This window comes from Vipera ursinii, assembly GCF_947247035.1.
Source record: "Vipera ursinii genome assembly, chromosome: 5".
NCBI lineage: Eukaryota > Metazoa > Chordata > Lepidosauria > Squamata > Viperidae > Vipera > Vipera ursinii.
This window is the reverse complement of record NC_139518.1, coordinates 5082715-5100085: the sequence shown is the minus strand read 5'-3', so window position 1 is coordinate 5100085 and position 17371 is coordinate 5082715. Positions and strand designations below refer to the sequence as shown.

The 17371-nt window shown below is 38.1% G+C and overlaps 1 protein-coding gene across 1 annotated transcript in view; it reads left to right on the top strand.

The window, feature by feature from the left end:
• Positions 1-3249: 3249 nt before the first annotated feature.
• The window catches only part of LOC310641163 (cytochrome P450 2J2-like), a gene marked incomplete at both ends in the record, with an annotated part of 33807 nt that continues 19685 nt past the window's right edge, over positions 3250-17371 (top strand). The window contains one exon of the mRNA XM_083363993.1: positions 3250-3423. Within this exon, the coding sequence (XP_083220119.1) occupies positions 3250-3423 (174 nt within the window). The remainder of the gene's footprint in view (positions 3424-17371) is intronic.

Sequence of the window (17371 nt, the reverse complement as noted above, 5' to 3'; positions counted from 1 at the left end):
TGGGAGAATGGCCATCCGATTTTTCCGATATCTATGATGCTGGAGGGGGAAATGATGAGTTTAAGGAGCAAGACCCTCTCCGCTCCGGGGTGGGGAAATTTGGGGTGGGGATTCCTTGCCTCATCTATCATTAAGAGTTAGGGATTTGATTTTTTTCTCCATATTCGAAGGTTGTGGAAGGGGAGATAGTGGAAAAGAAAGGAAGGAAAATAATGTTCTGACTATGTAAAATCGAGATCGGTTTTGGAGTTTCTGCTTCTTGAAAGAGACCTCCTCTCTGGTTGAGAGATGAAGGTCCTCCATGTTTAGATTTTGGTTTAAGATGCTGGCTGCATTTGCTTTCACAGTTGAAAAAGGCGGCTGTTTTTTTTAAAAAAAACAAACCCAAACCCAAAAGGGGTCTTCTCTAACATTTTTCATGCAGAAGGAAGTGCAGAATTGGGGATCCTGCTCTTGCTTGCAAGATTTGGAAGTATCATTTGATATTGGGAAATACTGATCTGAGGGATCTGGGACTGGGCTTTGGAATAACAATTCATTTCATTCATAATTAAGGTTTTCTCAAATCTTTGAATCAAAATTCAGTAGAGCAGACTGTTATCTGCTCTACTGCAATAATTACAAAACATACCATTTACCTCATGCAGGGTTGGAATCCCAGTCAAAGGAATTTGTAAAATCTAACAAAATGATCAGCTAGCTATATTCCAAGGGCTGCTGTCTGTGATTTTTAAACTTACTGTATTATTATTTTTCTGTGTCTGTGTTTCCAGAATGTGGAAGAAACTGGTGCATCTTTGTACCTTAGGCCTATAGTCAATATAGGCACAGAGTTAAATTTTTTAACATTTTCTAATGGTGGAGTGCCTCGTGATTTTTTTCATGAAACAAGTTTGCCTTTGCCCAAAAAAGGTTGAAAAACACTGATCTAGAGTACATCAGCAATACTGTTTCATTTTCTTCAGCCTTTTCTAAAGCCAGCTGGAGTATCTGGCACCTTTTTTTTCCATGTAGGACTATAATTTGTGTTGAATGATCCTAAGATTATTTTGCTACCATGTAAAAATATTTGTAAATTACAGTTTGTACATTCTTTAAGTCACCTCTGTTTTAATGTTGGAATGTAGATTGACCTCTTCCAATATGTTTGCCACTGTGTCATTCTTCAGATTCACTGACATAGTTTAGTTAGATATTTGTCTTATTTCTTGATCTTATATATATATACAGATAGATAATGCAGAGCATGTGGGGTGACCTGGCCCATAGAATCACTAAGAGTTGGACACTGCTGAACAGATAACATCATCATCAATCCAGGAGTCTATCTGTGTTGTTGTAAGAGCTAACTTGATGGCACAGAATTATTTAAAATATCTTTTAAGCATTATTGTATATATTGATCTTCCCATCTTCACTGATCAAGAGACATCTATAGGGGAAGCCATTTGACAATCTGGAGTTTGGTTCATGAATATGCTAATGATATTCATCTCGATCCAAGGCTATCTTGGAGAAATACTGAAAATCTTGTCTCAAAGTCTAGAGGCTGTAGGGGAGAAACAGGTTAAGATATAACACTAGTAGAATGGGGTACCTATGGATTTAGAGATCAGTAGACTGAGACAGTAGACTGAGTAGACTGAGTAGACTGAGTCAGTAGACTGAGCATTCCGTGCGCCTTTGGCGTCTAGTCATGCCGGCCACATGACCACGGAGACGTCCTCGGACAAACGCTGGCTCTTCGGCTTTGAAACGGAGATGAGCACCGGCCCCTAGCCTAGAGTCAGAAACGACTAGCACGCATGTGCGGGGGAACCTTTACCTTTACCTTTAGACTGAGACAAAACCACCTCTATATAGAGTTATGCTCCTTGGGCTAGGTTATAATCTTTTGCCCTACATAGTGGTTGTTGCAGTTCTTACATTGTATGTTGTAGATGACTTCTGTTTTTTCTTCTGGGGTTGCTGGGTCTTTTGGTTTGTCCTAAGCAAACCAAGCAAACATCCTATGCAAACCAAAAGACCCAGAAACCCCAGAAGAAGAAAAAACAGGAACCATCTACAACATGCAATGTCAGAACTGCAGCAACCATTATGTAGAACAAATAGGCAGAAGGGTGGCAGAACACATCCATGAACACCAACTGGCAGTCAAAGGCATGACGAAAATTATTTAATTACACAATACATAGACAGATTTAACCATAGTTTCAATGGGGAACATGTCACCATCCTAGACCAGACCAAATCCAAAAATGCCAGGGAACTTCTAGAAGCCTGGCACTCTGACAAATCAGCCATCAATAGACACATAGACATTAACAACATCTATCGACTATGCAAAAGAGACAATCAACCAGCCCAAAAGAGAAAAAGTCTCCAGCATCTCTCCACCAGTAATCAGCACTCAGATCATCATAGATTAACTCCAAGGTCAACTTCAGACCAACAATCAAATAATTAATACCCCAATCAAGAAACTGGCACAGAGCCATTAGTAAACAGCCCAGGCAAAGAATCCCTAAGACCGCCCCCCCCCCTCATATAGGCAAGACACCAGAATATAAACTGACAGCAAACTCTACTCCTTACTAGCACTGATGATATTATCTAGATTAGAGGTTCCCAACCTTTTGGGCACCAGGGACTGCTTCCAAGGAGAGAGGTTTTTCTGCAGAGTGGAGGGGGCGTGGTTTTGTGTGTTGCCTGCATCCCACAGATGGGGCTTTGCTAGCTTGTGCGAACCGATTGCTAGCATGCCAATGGCCCGCTACCAGTCCATGGACCAGGGGTTGAGGACCTCTGACCTAGATAGGAAAATGAAACATCTGCAAGAAAACAAGCAACCTCAAAGAACACCAAGGACCCCTCATTTCAACCCTGAGCTACAAATATTCTCCTTCATTAGTTATACATAAACAATATGAACTGATAATTGATCACCTGCATGGCCAGAGTTGGGTTAGAGTGACCTTTGGTATTAAACATCTCTTCAAATGTTTCTCTCACCTCTTTAATAATTAATTTTATCTCAAACATCCATAGACAATCACATTCCTAAGCTTCTTGATTGAGGTGTCAGAAGGAATCTTAATAAGTAGTGATATATAAAGGCTGATAGTATCAGAACAACAAAGAGAAAGAAGGAACAATATCTCAGAAGAAACCAAGCAACTGATAGAGAAGACGTTTCTCCCCAAAGGTGATACGCAGGCATTCAAAATTAGAGAGGGAGAAGGCAGAATAATGTTGCAACAGCTTTTATTTTGGATCATTAAGATTCCATACACGATTCTTGGCTTTTTGAAAAAGTCCTGCTTATACAAAGGCAAACGCTATCCACCAGGACCTTTTCGGCTTCCTTTCATAGGAAGCCTGTGGCGGCTTGGGATTCGTTTGTCGGAGAAGACTTTCAGAAAGGTATGTTTTTCTAAATACTTCCTCCATCAAGAAGCAGAGGAGAAGGAGGTGTAAAGCTTTAGAAAGAAAAAATTATTTTCATAGATTCCATGTAGATGCTACCTTTCCATAATAAAGTAGTAAAGGCACCAATGAGTCATAAGAAAAAATCATATGGAAAAGAATCGAAACCAATCGGTTCAATACTTATCCATTTCAAAAAGCCTGTCTAAAAAGAAAGATTGGATGTTAGGAAACAGCAAGATGAAGATAATGCACGATGGCCTAATTAGAGAAGACATGGACTAGTCTTCACTGGGCATGTTCCTAGCAAAATTAGAAGGTTGTCTGCCTGGTATATCTGGATTCTACACTGCATAGGACTGGATTCAGCAACAGATCTGACATAGTTTATGAAAGAGTGGATTTTATAGGCTGGGCTTTCCCTGATATCTGAAAAAATAAAACTGTTCAGAAAGGGAGTCTTATTCCTAGCAATAAGAGGAGTTTGAGAATGGAACCAAGGGAGATGGTGACCTTTCTAGTGGATATTCTTGAAGCAGCAGATGGACAGCTATTGGGGATATTGGAATTCTTTTTCTTGGACTAAGTAGGGAATGAGACTTGATGCCCTCACTGTCCAACTTTATATGGCTGAGTCTGCATAATGTGCTATGTTATCCTTCCCTCAAATAAATAATTGAATGGGCAGACTTCTCATGAAAGTGGCTAAGTTTTTCTTTTTTCCCCTTTTTATTTTGCTGTTATAAATCTTTATAACAAGATAATGATGAAATGTGAGTAATGTAATGTAATGTGAATAGAATAGAATAGATTAGAATAGAATAGAATAGAATAGAATAGAATAGAATAGAATAGAATAGAATAGAATAGAATAGAATAGAATAGAATAGAATAGAATAGAATAGAATAGAAACCTACAATCACAATTGGGCTGAAAATTTCCATTGTTAAGTGAGACATTTGTTAAGTGAATTTTGCCCCATTTTATGACCTTTCTTGTCACAATTGTTAAGTGAATCACTGCATTTGTTAAATTAGTAACACGGTTGTTAGGTGAATCTGGCTTCCCCATTGACTTTGCTTGTCAGAAGGTCGCAAAAGGTGATCACTTGACCCTGGTACACTGCAACCATCATAAATATGAGTCAGTTGCCAAGCATCTGAATTTTGATTGTGTGACCACCGGGATGCTGCAATGGTTGTATTGTAAGTATGAAAAACAGTCATAAGTTACATTTTTCAGTGATGTTGTAACTTCAAATTGTCACTAAATGAACTGTTGTAAGTCAAGGACTATCTGTATGACAGTGTAGTGTAGTGTAATGTTAATAATATAATAATATAATATTATAATATAATATAATATAATATAATATAATATAATAATATAATATAATAATATAATATAATATAATATAATATAATATAATATAATATAATATAATATAATATAATATAATATAATATAATAATATAATATAATATAATATAATATAATATAATATAATATAATATAATATAATATAATATAATATAATATAATATAATATAATATAATATAATATAATATAATATAATATATTTATTTATTTTATTATTTATTTTAATTCCATTTATATCCCGCCCTTCTCCGAAGACTCAGGGCGGCTTACAAGCTTAGCAGTAGCCTTCATTCTATGTATATGCCTGCTTGTTAGGGCTTTCACACACACACACCCAAGCGGCATTATTACAAAGTCAGCTTAATTGCCCCCAACAATCTGGGTCCTCATTTTACCTACCTCGGAAGGATGGAAGGCTGAGTCAACCTTGAGCCTGGTGGGACTCGAACCTGCACTAATTGCAGGCAGCTGGTGTTACTTAAGGAGGCATTAGCCCACTGCTCCACCAAGGCTCTATAATATAATATAATATAAATTCAATAATGCCAGTTTGGTGAAGTTTTTAAGACATCAAGCTAGAAACTGGGGACTGTGTGACTAGAAGTCAGTTTTAGTCCTGTCTGAGGCATAAAGACAGCTGGATAACCTTGGGTCAATTACTTACTCTCATCCCTAGGAAGGAAGGAATGGCAAACCACTTCTGAAGGACTTTGCCAAGAAAATTGCAAGGATTTGTCCAGGCCAGTTCCAAAAATCTGACATAATTGAAAGATAGATACATACACACACACACATACATATGGCTGCAATCCACATCACAGATTTTATTGTAATGGTTTCAATCTTAAATCAATAGTTTACTATTAAAATGTCCATTGTGCTGTAACTACATAAGAAATAAACCAGATTTTTTTTTAAAAAAACAGCACCACATATTATGGTACCTATAGAAATTTACTTAGATAAGAGTTAGATAGCAAAACAGGTCAAAAACAAGAACGGGATGCAAACTGGATGCAAATCAAAAACTGGATACAAAACGGAAGAAAAACTTGAAAGAAAGTTAAATTCCAACAATGGAAAAATAATGGAATATGAGTACGTGCGATGACTATTGGAATTAGGGGCTGTCTAGCACAGGGTGCTTCTCACTTCATTCAGAGACAATTAAGATTTAAAAGGAAAATATCTTCATCTGGTTCAACATAAATATCTAGGTCAGGGGGTCTTCAAACTTGGCCCGGCTGGCTGAGGAATTCTGGGAGTTGAAATCCACAAGTCATAAAAGGGTCAAGTTTGAAGACCCCTGACCTAGGTTATATCATATTGATTGAGATTATTTTAATTTATATACAGTATATTTAATTACAACCCTAGTGGTATTGGATTGTAGATAATTCTCTATTGTAGATAATTCTCTATGGCCTGATGGGATGGGGTGGGTTTGTTATTATGACTTTAATTTTAAATTTGTACTATGGGCATTGTTTAATCATGTTTTAATAATTTTAACTTTTGTATCTGTCTTTTACATATTGCCCTGTTAACCGCCCTGAGTCTCTTGAGAGAAGGGCAGTATATAAATTAAATAAATAAATAAATAAATAAATAAATAAATAGATCATCCCTCATGTTCAAATACTCGTGTCTGAATATAGCTTTGATCTGGATTCATTTGCCATTCCCGTAACAACAGCATTGCTAAGTTATAAGCTGCCAGCCCCATTTTATCTTTGTCTAAAAACTTATGTAAACCCAGCCATGGTGTCAATAGCAGGTATTCTATTAATTTAAAATTCATGATGTGAATAAAGAAATGGAAATACAGTGTTTTTAACAAAAAATAGATGATGATGATGATGATGGTGATGAAGACTATGATAAAGGTGATGATCCGCTTTTGTGAATTGAAGCTTCTTTATAAATGAATCATTTACAATAAGAGAAAATAAAATATATTTACTGGTAATGTTCACTATAATATCCCTGTGTAGTGAAGGACTTTATTTACACCATTTGGTTAACTACAACAGTTAAAAATCCTAAGAAGTGTCTTCACACAACTTTCTTTAGATTGTTGCTGTCATTGTTTTGATTTAGTATGTTTTCACAAATCCAGCTGTAAGAAAATGAGGCAATTCAGTAAGCAGAATAAATGTTTGGGGTCAATGCAGTCAAAGTGTAGCTACATCAGAAATAAGAAAGCAGCAGGCACTGTATATTTAAAGAGAAAAATGTACATTCATAGGAAATCAAACCCAAAGTGTTGTGCAACTGAAATAAACAGTAATTAAGGTGCCGGACCAAAAGCTGAGAAACAAGTTCCAGTCCTTCCTTAGGCACAAAGGATATCTGATGACTTTGCACCAGTCACTCTCTCTTGGCCAAACTTAGCTTACGTGTTTGTTGTGATAAAAGCATTGGCTTGAGTTGTACAAAATAAAAGTGGGATGTAAATTAATCAAACAAATGAATGCATTGGCTCAGAATTATATCTGACTACACTGCTTTTTTATACTATCCTTCTACTGGACCAAATAATAAATAATAAACCTTTATTGTCAAAGTACAACATGTGTACATTGAGATTAGCTGAGCCTCCCCCTGTGCTCTCTCCCCCCAACACACAGTGACAACAAACCCTCCATCCCACCACACTACGTGAACCAACTACACAACACACCGGCCTCCCAAGTCAATTCTGCATAAGATTATGTCCCATTTAAAAGCCTAACAGCCCACGGATAAAAGCTATTTTTCAGCTTGTTGGTACGGCTGGCTATATTCCTATATCTCCTACCGGATGGTAGGAGAGTAAAGAGATACCGTCCAGGGTGTGAGTCATCCCTGAGAATCTTCCTCACTCTTCCAAGGCAACGAGCCCTGGCGAGGTCATCCAGTGGTGTCAGGGGACAGCCCACAATGTCTTGTGCTGTGCTCACTACCCTCTGTAATACTCTCCTATCCGCAGCTGTCAGACCAGCATACCAAACCAAAATACCATACGAGAGGACGCTCTCTATAGTAGACCGGTAAAAGAGGGTCATTAGCTGTTGTTCTACTCTGTTCTTCCACAAGACCCTAAGAAAGTGAAGCCTCTGTTGGGCCTTTCTAGCCACCTGAGTTGTGTTAACTTTCCAGGTCAGATCTTCGCAGAGGTAGACTCCCAGAAATTTAAAGGAGGAAACTCTCTCTGCACAGTTCTCTCCGATGTGAAGTGGGGCAGGTTCCTCCTTTTTTCTCCGGAAACATGGGTTTTGACTGATATGCTGTGGCAGTAGAACTGAAAGCATCTCTTCCTGATAATAAATGATGTGATTTGATTTGTTTTTGCCACAGATAATGCAAGAGGCTCTCCTATATTCCACGTTTTAAGGGATCTGGCAATAGCAATATAAATGCCATTTTGTGCGTGGTGTCTGTTATTATGTTCTCTTAAGAGCTTATTAAAGGGATTGATATCTTTGTAAGATCATCAGTGGCTTGACTTCTGGGCCAATCAGATTTTAGGGCAGTTTTTAAAGGCAGTTTTAAAGAGAGGTTTAAAAGTAATTGATCATTAGGTTTTTATCTCCTGTGACCTCAGCAACAACAACAGCAGCAACAGAGACTACACACATATGTTAATCAGTTTATTACATTTTGGGCATTGCCACTATTATTAAGATAATTACCATTCTTATATCACATATATTCCACATACTGCTGGTATCCTTGTTTACAGTTCTTCTATTTCCTCAACAATTTGGTACACTATCTCAGAAAACTATTCCATGCATCTAGTGACACAAGTTATAATCTATGACAAATTATGCTACAATGGTTGTGGGAGACATTTAGAGATTTTGACTGTTAATAGTTAATTAATTAACTGTTAATTGGAGCAGTGGGCAAATGCTTCCTTAAGTAACACCAGCTGCCTGCAATTAGTGCAGGTTAGAGTCCCACCAGGCTCAAGGTTGACTCAGCCTTCCGTCCTTCCGAGATAGGTAAAACGAGGAGCCAGATTGTTGGGGGCAATAAGCTGACTTTGTAAAAATGCCACTGGGGGGGGCGAAAGCCCTAATAAGCAGGCATATACATAGAATGAAGGCTATTGCTAAGCACATTGGTTTGTGCTTCTTAGATTGTAAGCCGCCCTGAGTCTTCAGAGAAGGGCGGGATATAAATGGGATTAAAAAAAAATAGAGACCAAAGCTTTATGCAGCAGCAGGATCTGTTATGAAGCAAAATTGTGTAATTAACAGTAATACCTGTTTTAAAAAATCTGACAACTTGATATTTTAGCACACAGATCCCAACCATTATAGAGAATGGGCAAAAGTGGAATCTGAACTTCATGAGCTACATATTAAATCAGTTTGCTTAATCCAATTTACAAAAAATGATATACTTACCACTGTAGGTGATTAACAAATAAATACAATGAAGAGAACCAACCAAATAATTTCTCAATATCCATCCAAACCAACTGTCTTAAAATAGTAAAAAAAGCAAAAAAATAATTAAGGAAACTGATAAATAGCCAAAACATGACCCCCAATTGAGTGCTGAGCCCCCAGCGAGGGGGGGAAAAGTATTTCCAATGGCTTCCAGATTGTCAGGGATGATGGAGCTGTCTTCAGTTCTTCACTACATGGACTGTGGCATACAGAATAAACCCCCTGAGGTGAAGAGTACACACACACACACACACACATACACACACACACACACACACACACACTCATGAGAGCTTTCGGGTTTACAGGATTTTGTTCAAAATGCAGTAATCTCATTTCTTGTGATTGTTTTGTTGTTGTTGTTGTTTTGCTATTTCTTAGCTCAGCAAAGCAAAACAGGTTTTCGATCCAGGCAGAGCTTTCATCAAGTCATCTTAACTAAACATGCCAAATTCTTTTCTTCCTTCTTTCTTACTGATAAATAGCCACAAAGCACCAATTAAAAACATAAAACAACATTGAACCAACAAGTAATACAGTTCAGTGGCAGGATTCAAATATGTAAACAACCGGTTCTCTGTGTGGATGCTGCTTCCAGAAGTACAATCTGGGCCTGGGCAACAAAATATTAGCTACCTGTTATGTTCTTGGTTTGGTTAGGCATTGACGAGGCAGAGCGGTGAAACAGCAAACATGTTTATTCAGTAACAACAGAAGCAGCCCTAACAGCTGCTGAACAGCTATATACACAGATTGCCTCTAGGTGGCAACCAATAGATTTAAAGTAACAATTCCCGTCCAAAACACAATTAACAGTCCTGGAGACCAGCAGTCTGAGTTTCAAACAATACATCTATTAAGCAATCATTCAAGTGAGTACAGCAATTAAGGTCAACACATTACACAATTGATTGCAGCAATTAAGGCCAATTTAAAGTAACAATTCCTGTCCAAAACACAATTAACAGTCCTGGAGACCAGCACTCTGAGTTTCAAACAATACAGCTATTAAGCAATCATTCAACTGAGTACAGCAATTAAGGTCAACACATTACACAATTGATTGCAGCAATTAAGGCCAATACATTACACTACCAGTTCTGTTGAAGTGGTGGGGACTGGCTGAATCCCACCACTGATATAGTTGCCAGAAATTGTAAAGCAATATTTCTTTTCCAAAATTAAAGCAAGGATTCCTTTTTCTGGTAAAGTCTATCTTTTCATGTATGCAGTCTACAACGTTGGCTAAATCTGAACCAGTTTGTACTTCTATTCTGTATTCCTAGTTTGTACTTAGAAATAAATAAAGAGCATAATTGCATTGGCTGACCTTTTCCCCCTTTGGGTTGCAAGTTGTTTTCTCTGGTTGGCTGGATATGATGTCCCTCTGTTTCTTGGCTTCCCAGAAATAGGACAGGATACGTTTGTTCCATGTGGTCTTTGGACTCTCTTCACAATCAACTCAAAAGATTTATCTTAGCTCATCCCAGAAATATTAACAGTCAACAGCCAATTTTGTCTAGAAGCCATGCTGTCTGCCATCTAAAGCACTGACATTGTTTCTCCTTTCCATATAATTTTTATTTACATCACCAGATTTCTCTTCCTTTGTCAGCTCACTCTTTTTTCTTATAGTACAGTGTACAAAAACTTGTTATCTCCTCCATGCTAGAAAGAACAATAAATCTATCTGTATGTATATGTGATAGGTTAACCTAGAGCCATTGGTAATTGTATGTTATCACACATACATATACAAATAACACCAAAAACTAATAATGTGGACCCTAAACACAAATGTCCTTAGAATACAAGCAAAGCTCCATTATCTATTACAGATTGGGGTAGTTGAATATGATGCATCCAAGGCTTTTTCCATCATAGAACACCCAAAATGGAGTTCCGGCACCTTTTTTGAATGGAACCTTGTAGGGTAAGCAAGGCGGGTTGTATGACGTGTGTGAGTTCCAGCACCTTTTTTTTTTACAAAAAAAAGCACTGGATGCATCTATTTATATTTTCTAACACTAAAACTACAACTGTTGTCATCTTTCTGTTGTACTTTGTCCCACCTTTAGAGTAATAAACAACTTACCAACAATTTTTGTCTTCTCTGGAACAATTATAAATTATGAGCTCTCTAATAGTCTATTAGTCAAGGATTACCCAGGGCTAGGATAGGAATGAATGCAGCAAATATTAGAGTTTTGCAGTACTGTAGTTGGGATGGGTCTAGGACAATTTGCCATGGCCAGTTTGACATAACCAACTCACCATGGCCAGCTCACCACAGGACAACTCACTGCAATTCAACACTGTATTAATCATTTCCTTCAGTTCTTTTATTATTGGTGAGCACAGTTTTGTTTAAATTATTGTAACTTTTGTATTTCTGGATTGACTTTATTTATTATTGACCACAGTTCTGTTGAAATTAATTTAACTTTTGTATTTGTTAAATTTGTGAGTTATCCCATGGCAAATTGGCCACAGTGAATTGTCTTCCAGAAGGTTGGCCATGGCAATTTGGCCATGGAGAGTTGTCCCATTCTGGGTTGGGATACTTAGTGGTCTTGTAAAAAATGGTCTGTTTTATTTATTATTTAATATTATTGTAAACCATCTATGATTATCTAGGTGAATTTTCCACTGTAGCTATTAGAACATTCATTGATGCCTGTAAAAGGGAATTGGCCAAGAGTCTAAGCGTGGTTTCTCTTGAGTAGCCTCTTTCTGTTGGCTAATGCAAGGAAGTATCCCTGGTATAATAAGAACCTCCATGAGATTAAGCAAGAGAAGAAATGCCTATTGAATATTAAAGAGAAATGAAAAATAAATTTGAGTACTGATTCAAACATATATAGTATCTGAGTCTACACTATAATGGTTAGAGCAGTGACAGAATGACATATGCATAGTTCTCTTTCCTTATTGCACCAGAAGCTGACCCTCAGGCAGCCTTCTTCAAAGTTGCCCATTGCCTCTTAGGAAATACCAAGATGGAAGAACTACCATCTGATTGATGTGCCCAATTAATGCAACACTTCACTGCTTAGCAAGTTGCTATAATAGTGCCTCCTGGTAGACACAACATGATATAGTGCCTGAAGCAATGTTTGGAGTTGAAGCATGTGAGAATTCTTTTGGCATCTGTACTCTGATGAAGTCAAAAGAGTGCATTGGTTCCTCTGGTCAATGACCTGCATTGTGATCTGGTTATAGAAAGTGCATCACCCTTATTTTATTAGGCGCATGATGTTCCAGTCATTTTACTCCTACCTGAGTAAGCAGTACTAGTTGGTAACAATGGGGGAAGAGAAATTGGCTTGGTGACTCCTCATTTGCAGAATCCTGAAGGATTCTAAGTTTTCCCTCTGAAGACAAAAATCTATCTCTTTAGCAGATACTCAGTTACATATTTCTAACCTGGCGCAATCAGGTTATGCTGTGTAAGTTATGAACCAGTGTTTGGAGGCTCTTCATTTCTGTACTGGGACTGAAAAATCAGAAATTGTGGTCAAATTAATTTGAATTTCTGTTTATACAGAAGGGATTGTTGTAAATAACTCTTTAAAAATGTGGTGCTCCCCTCCCTCAAAGAAAGAAGTAGCAACTTGGGGGTCTTCCTAGTTTCATGGTTTACTGATAGGTTGATAGAAGTTGTGACCAAAGAGTCTTTGCCCAGATTTGGGTGATGTGCTAATTTTGACCTGGTTGGTATGACACTTTAGCCTGTGATGGAACATGGATTTGGTTGAAAAACTGGGAAGGGCATCTCAGAAGGAATATCCAAGTCCTGACAAAGTAGAACACATGAGAAAGAAACTCAACACATCTTGACTTCCGGTTCCTGTTTTTCAGTGGAGCAGTTGGGAGATTTGGAATGCCAAATCCTTCAGCTGAAATTTCTTTTTGTTGGGGACCCTAAGGGGCCAGAACCCACCCTGAAGGGGTAGAATGAAGGAAGGAAATCCCAGGGACTTAGGAGAGACGGTGGTCTCTCCGAACAGTCCTGGAGAAGCCTCCCAGAAACCAACAGAAGAAAAGGCTGGCTAACTTCATGTTCAGACATAGCTGAAAACAAACGGAAGTCATAAGCTTTTAAACTAAGTGGATCTTAAACAGCATGCTTGAATCTGGATAAGAATATTGATTTTCTCTATCCTACCTATTTTCCTGAAGAAGAAAGTCCCCAAAATAAGAGATCTCCAAAGAAGGAAAGGGGGAGGGGGACTCTGCTCCCTCCCTTTTGGTTAGCGGAGAAACTTACCCTTTAGAGAAAGAAAAAAGAAAGACCTGAAAAATGAGCAAATGCTGACATCTGCTGGTGGATGAGGATTTTTTTTCTGACCCTCAAAGTTTTAGAAAATGCAGCTGTGTAAACAAAGTGAGAATAACAAAAGCTGAAGCAATGAATACTTCACAAAAGGAAACATAGATAAGCAACAACAATTTCAAAGGACAATGATTTTAAAATCCAGAATAACTTTGAGAGCATGAATCAACTTATTTCCAATTTAATTTCAATCCAAGAAATTTCCCAGGAAAATACAGTAGAGATGACTGAACAAAATTCTGAGGATAGAGACTTAAAGATGGAACCATATAAAATGATCACTTCACAAAAGGAAACATGATAAGCGGCAAAAATTACAAAGGACAATGACTTTAAAATACAAGGCAATGCAGAACAACCTTGAGAGCATGAATCAACTTATTTTCAACTTAATTTCATTTCAATAAATTTTTCAGGAAACTACAGTAGAGATGACTAAACAGCAAACACCTTGATGCAAACAAAGTCATCACTAAAAGTCAACATGGGTTTGTCAAAAACAGATCATGCCAGACAAATCTTATTACATTCTTTGACCAAGCGACAAAATTAGTGGACCAGAGGAATGCTGTAGATATAATTTACTTGGACTTCAGTAAGGCATTTGATAAAGTAGATCACAACCTACTACTTGATAAGATAGAAAAATGTGGGTTAGATAGCATCACCACCAGATGGATTCGTAGCTGGCTGACAGGCCGTACTCAGCGTGTGGTCCTCAATGGAACTGCATCTACATGGAAGGAAGTGTATAGTGGGGTGCCCCAGAGCTCTGTTCTGGGCCCAGTGCTCTTAACATCTTCATCAACGATTTGGACGAAGGGATAAATGGGGAACTCATCAAATTTGCAGACGACACCAAGCTGGCAGGAATAGCCAATACTCCAAAAGACAGACTTAAAATACAGGAGGATCTGGACAGACTCAAACACTGGGCGCTATCTAACAAAATGAAATTCAATGGTGAAAAAAGTAAGGTTCTACATTTAGGCAGGAAAAATCAAATGCACAGGTATAGTATAGGTGGTACCTTGCTCAATAGTAGCAACTGTGAGAGGGATCTCGGAGTCCTAGTGGACAATCACTTCAATATGAGCCAGCAGTGTGCTGCAGCTGCCAAAAAAGCCAACACAGTGCTAGGCTGCATTAACAGAGGGATAGAATCAAGATCAAGTGAAGTACTAATACCACTTTACAATGCTTTGGTAAGGCCACACCTGGAAGACTGCATCCAGTTTTGGTCACCACGATGTAAAAAAGATGTCGAGACTCTAGAAAGAGTACAGAGAAGAGCAACAAAGATGATTGGGGGACTGGAGGCTAAAACATATAGGGAACGGTTGCTGGAATTGGGTATGTGTAGTTTAATGAAGAGAAGGGTGAGGAGTGACATGATAGCAGTGTTCCAATATCTCAGGGGCTGCCACAAAGAAGAGGGAGTCAAGCTATTCTCCAAAGCACCTGAAAGCAGGACAAGAAGCAACGGATGGAAACTAGTCAAGGAGAGAAGCAACCTAGAACTAAGGAGAAACTTCCTGACAGTTAGAACAATTAACCAGTGGAACAACCTGCCTCCAGAGGTGGAGAATGCTCCAACACTGGAAGTTTTTAAGACAAGACTGGCCAGCCACTTGTCTGAAATGGTATAGGGTTTCCTACCTGAGCAGGGGGTTGGATTAATGACCTCCAAGGTCCCTTCCAACTACTTCTTCTTCTTCTTCTTCTTCTTCTTCTTCTTCTTCTTCTTATTATTATTATTATTATTATTATTATTATTATTATTATTATTATTATTACTATTACTACTACTACTACTACTACTACTACTACTACTACTACTACTATTATATAGATTATAGAAACTAATTGTTAAGGACTATTTTATAAATGTTACCCAGACAACATGCTGTTTACAAATTACTGAATGACTTATGTTATGTTAAAAAATTCTAATAAAATATTGAAGAAGAAAAAAAGAAACTCAACACACCTTGCCTCTGATTATATTTGATGCAAGTTGAAGTAGAAAGGAGCATTATCAGATTTTCAGATTCTGTTGTCATGCCCTAGCTGGTCTATTAATATTGGAATTTTTAGCCTCAGGAATATGTTATACATTATGATCAGCATTACCATCTTAGGTTTCTATTGCTGTATTCTATTGCTGTTGATTTTAATCTTCTATGTGTTACCTAGGTTATGGTTATGCAAAAGCTATATTAAAACAAATAAACAAGTCAAAACTGCTGTTTCTTGACTTGGACAGCTTTGAAAAGATGACGCAAATCACAGTGACGCAAAGCTCTTATCACCACCCATATGAATTGTTGCAACGTATTCTATGTTAGGCTCCATTTGCAGATTACTTGGAAACAAAAACAATATACTTTTCTGGGTCAATCAGAGGCCTCCTGCTTACATCCTGATTGTACTTGGTGGTTTAATATGTTGCTCAAGCCAAGCTTTAGTTATTTCATGTGTTGCACAAATCTAGAACAGGGATTAATTTAATATCAACTTCAATATATTAAGAGTCCTGGATGTACCAGGATGTAGGGTACTTATATAAAATAACAGTCAGATTATAATTTATTTATTTTTATCCAGAACAATGCAATGCAAAACATCTACACTGTAGCCAGAAAACATCCAGGTGGCAATCACCAATACTGTAACCAAGGAACAAACTCACTGGGACTTATTTTTCTTTGGGTCATGAGTGCTACCTCAGCCCAATAAGTAGCAGCATGTATGTTCTCATCTGACTCAGTAAACTATAGTAACCTTATTTAATACTTGGCTTAGAGGCATCCTAGGAATACCAAGGATGTAACAGAGACTTCCACATTGAATGATTAAACAACCACCTGGATTGAATTTGCACAACATAAGTCACTACAAAAACATTACCCAAAGACAACAATCTCAGAGTGTTGTGCAAATGAATCTTCTATGCCAGGCATGTCAAACTCGTGACATCGTATGACGTATCGTGACATTTTTCCCATTGCCAGTAATGGGGTCGGCACGGTTTCAGTGTGATGCATCCGGCCTGTGGGCCAGCAGTTTGACATGCCTGTTCTGTGCCTTTACTTGAGCTAGTTAATCATGTCGTATAAGCACAGCTTATATATGTGACTCAGGTCATCATTGTCTTTATCATACCCAGAAACTGTGTTAAAGTTGCATTGCAATTATCTATTCTAGAAACATCATTTTAAATGGCTTTGGTAAATAATTATTAAATATGACATTGCAATCTTCAGCTCAGGTTATAAATAATCAGAGAAATTTTTGCAGTGAACTACAGTTTGAAACCAAACCAAATCAGTTGACTTATATGATATGTTTTTCTTGGTACAACAGAGAATTATGATAGGAAAGACAGGATTATGCAGCATCCTGGTCCCCAACCTTCCCAGCTCCATGGACTGGCAGCAGTGGTGGCAGGTGAAGGGAGGTGATGGTTTCACCTGTGCATCTGCTGCTTGCGCAGATGGAGTTTCCCAGGTGGTTCCCAAAGGGCCGTGGATTGGCACTGGTCTGCAGACCAGGGGCTGGGAACCCCTGATGCAACACGTTGCAAAGAAGTAATTCCTATGGTTTTTGCCTTTGATGAGGAGCCTTGGTGGAGCAGTGGGCTAATGCCTCCTTAAGTAACACCAGCTGCCTGCAATTAGTGCAGGTTCGCATCCCACCAGGCTCAAGGTTGACTCAGCCTTCCATCCTTCCGAGGTAGGTAAAATGAGGACCCAGATTGTTGGGGGCAATAAGCTGACTTTGTA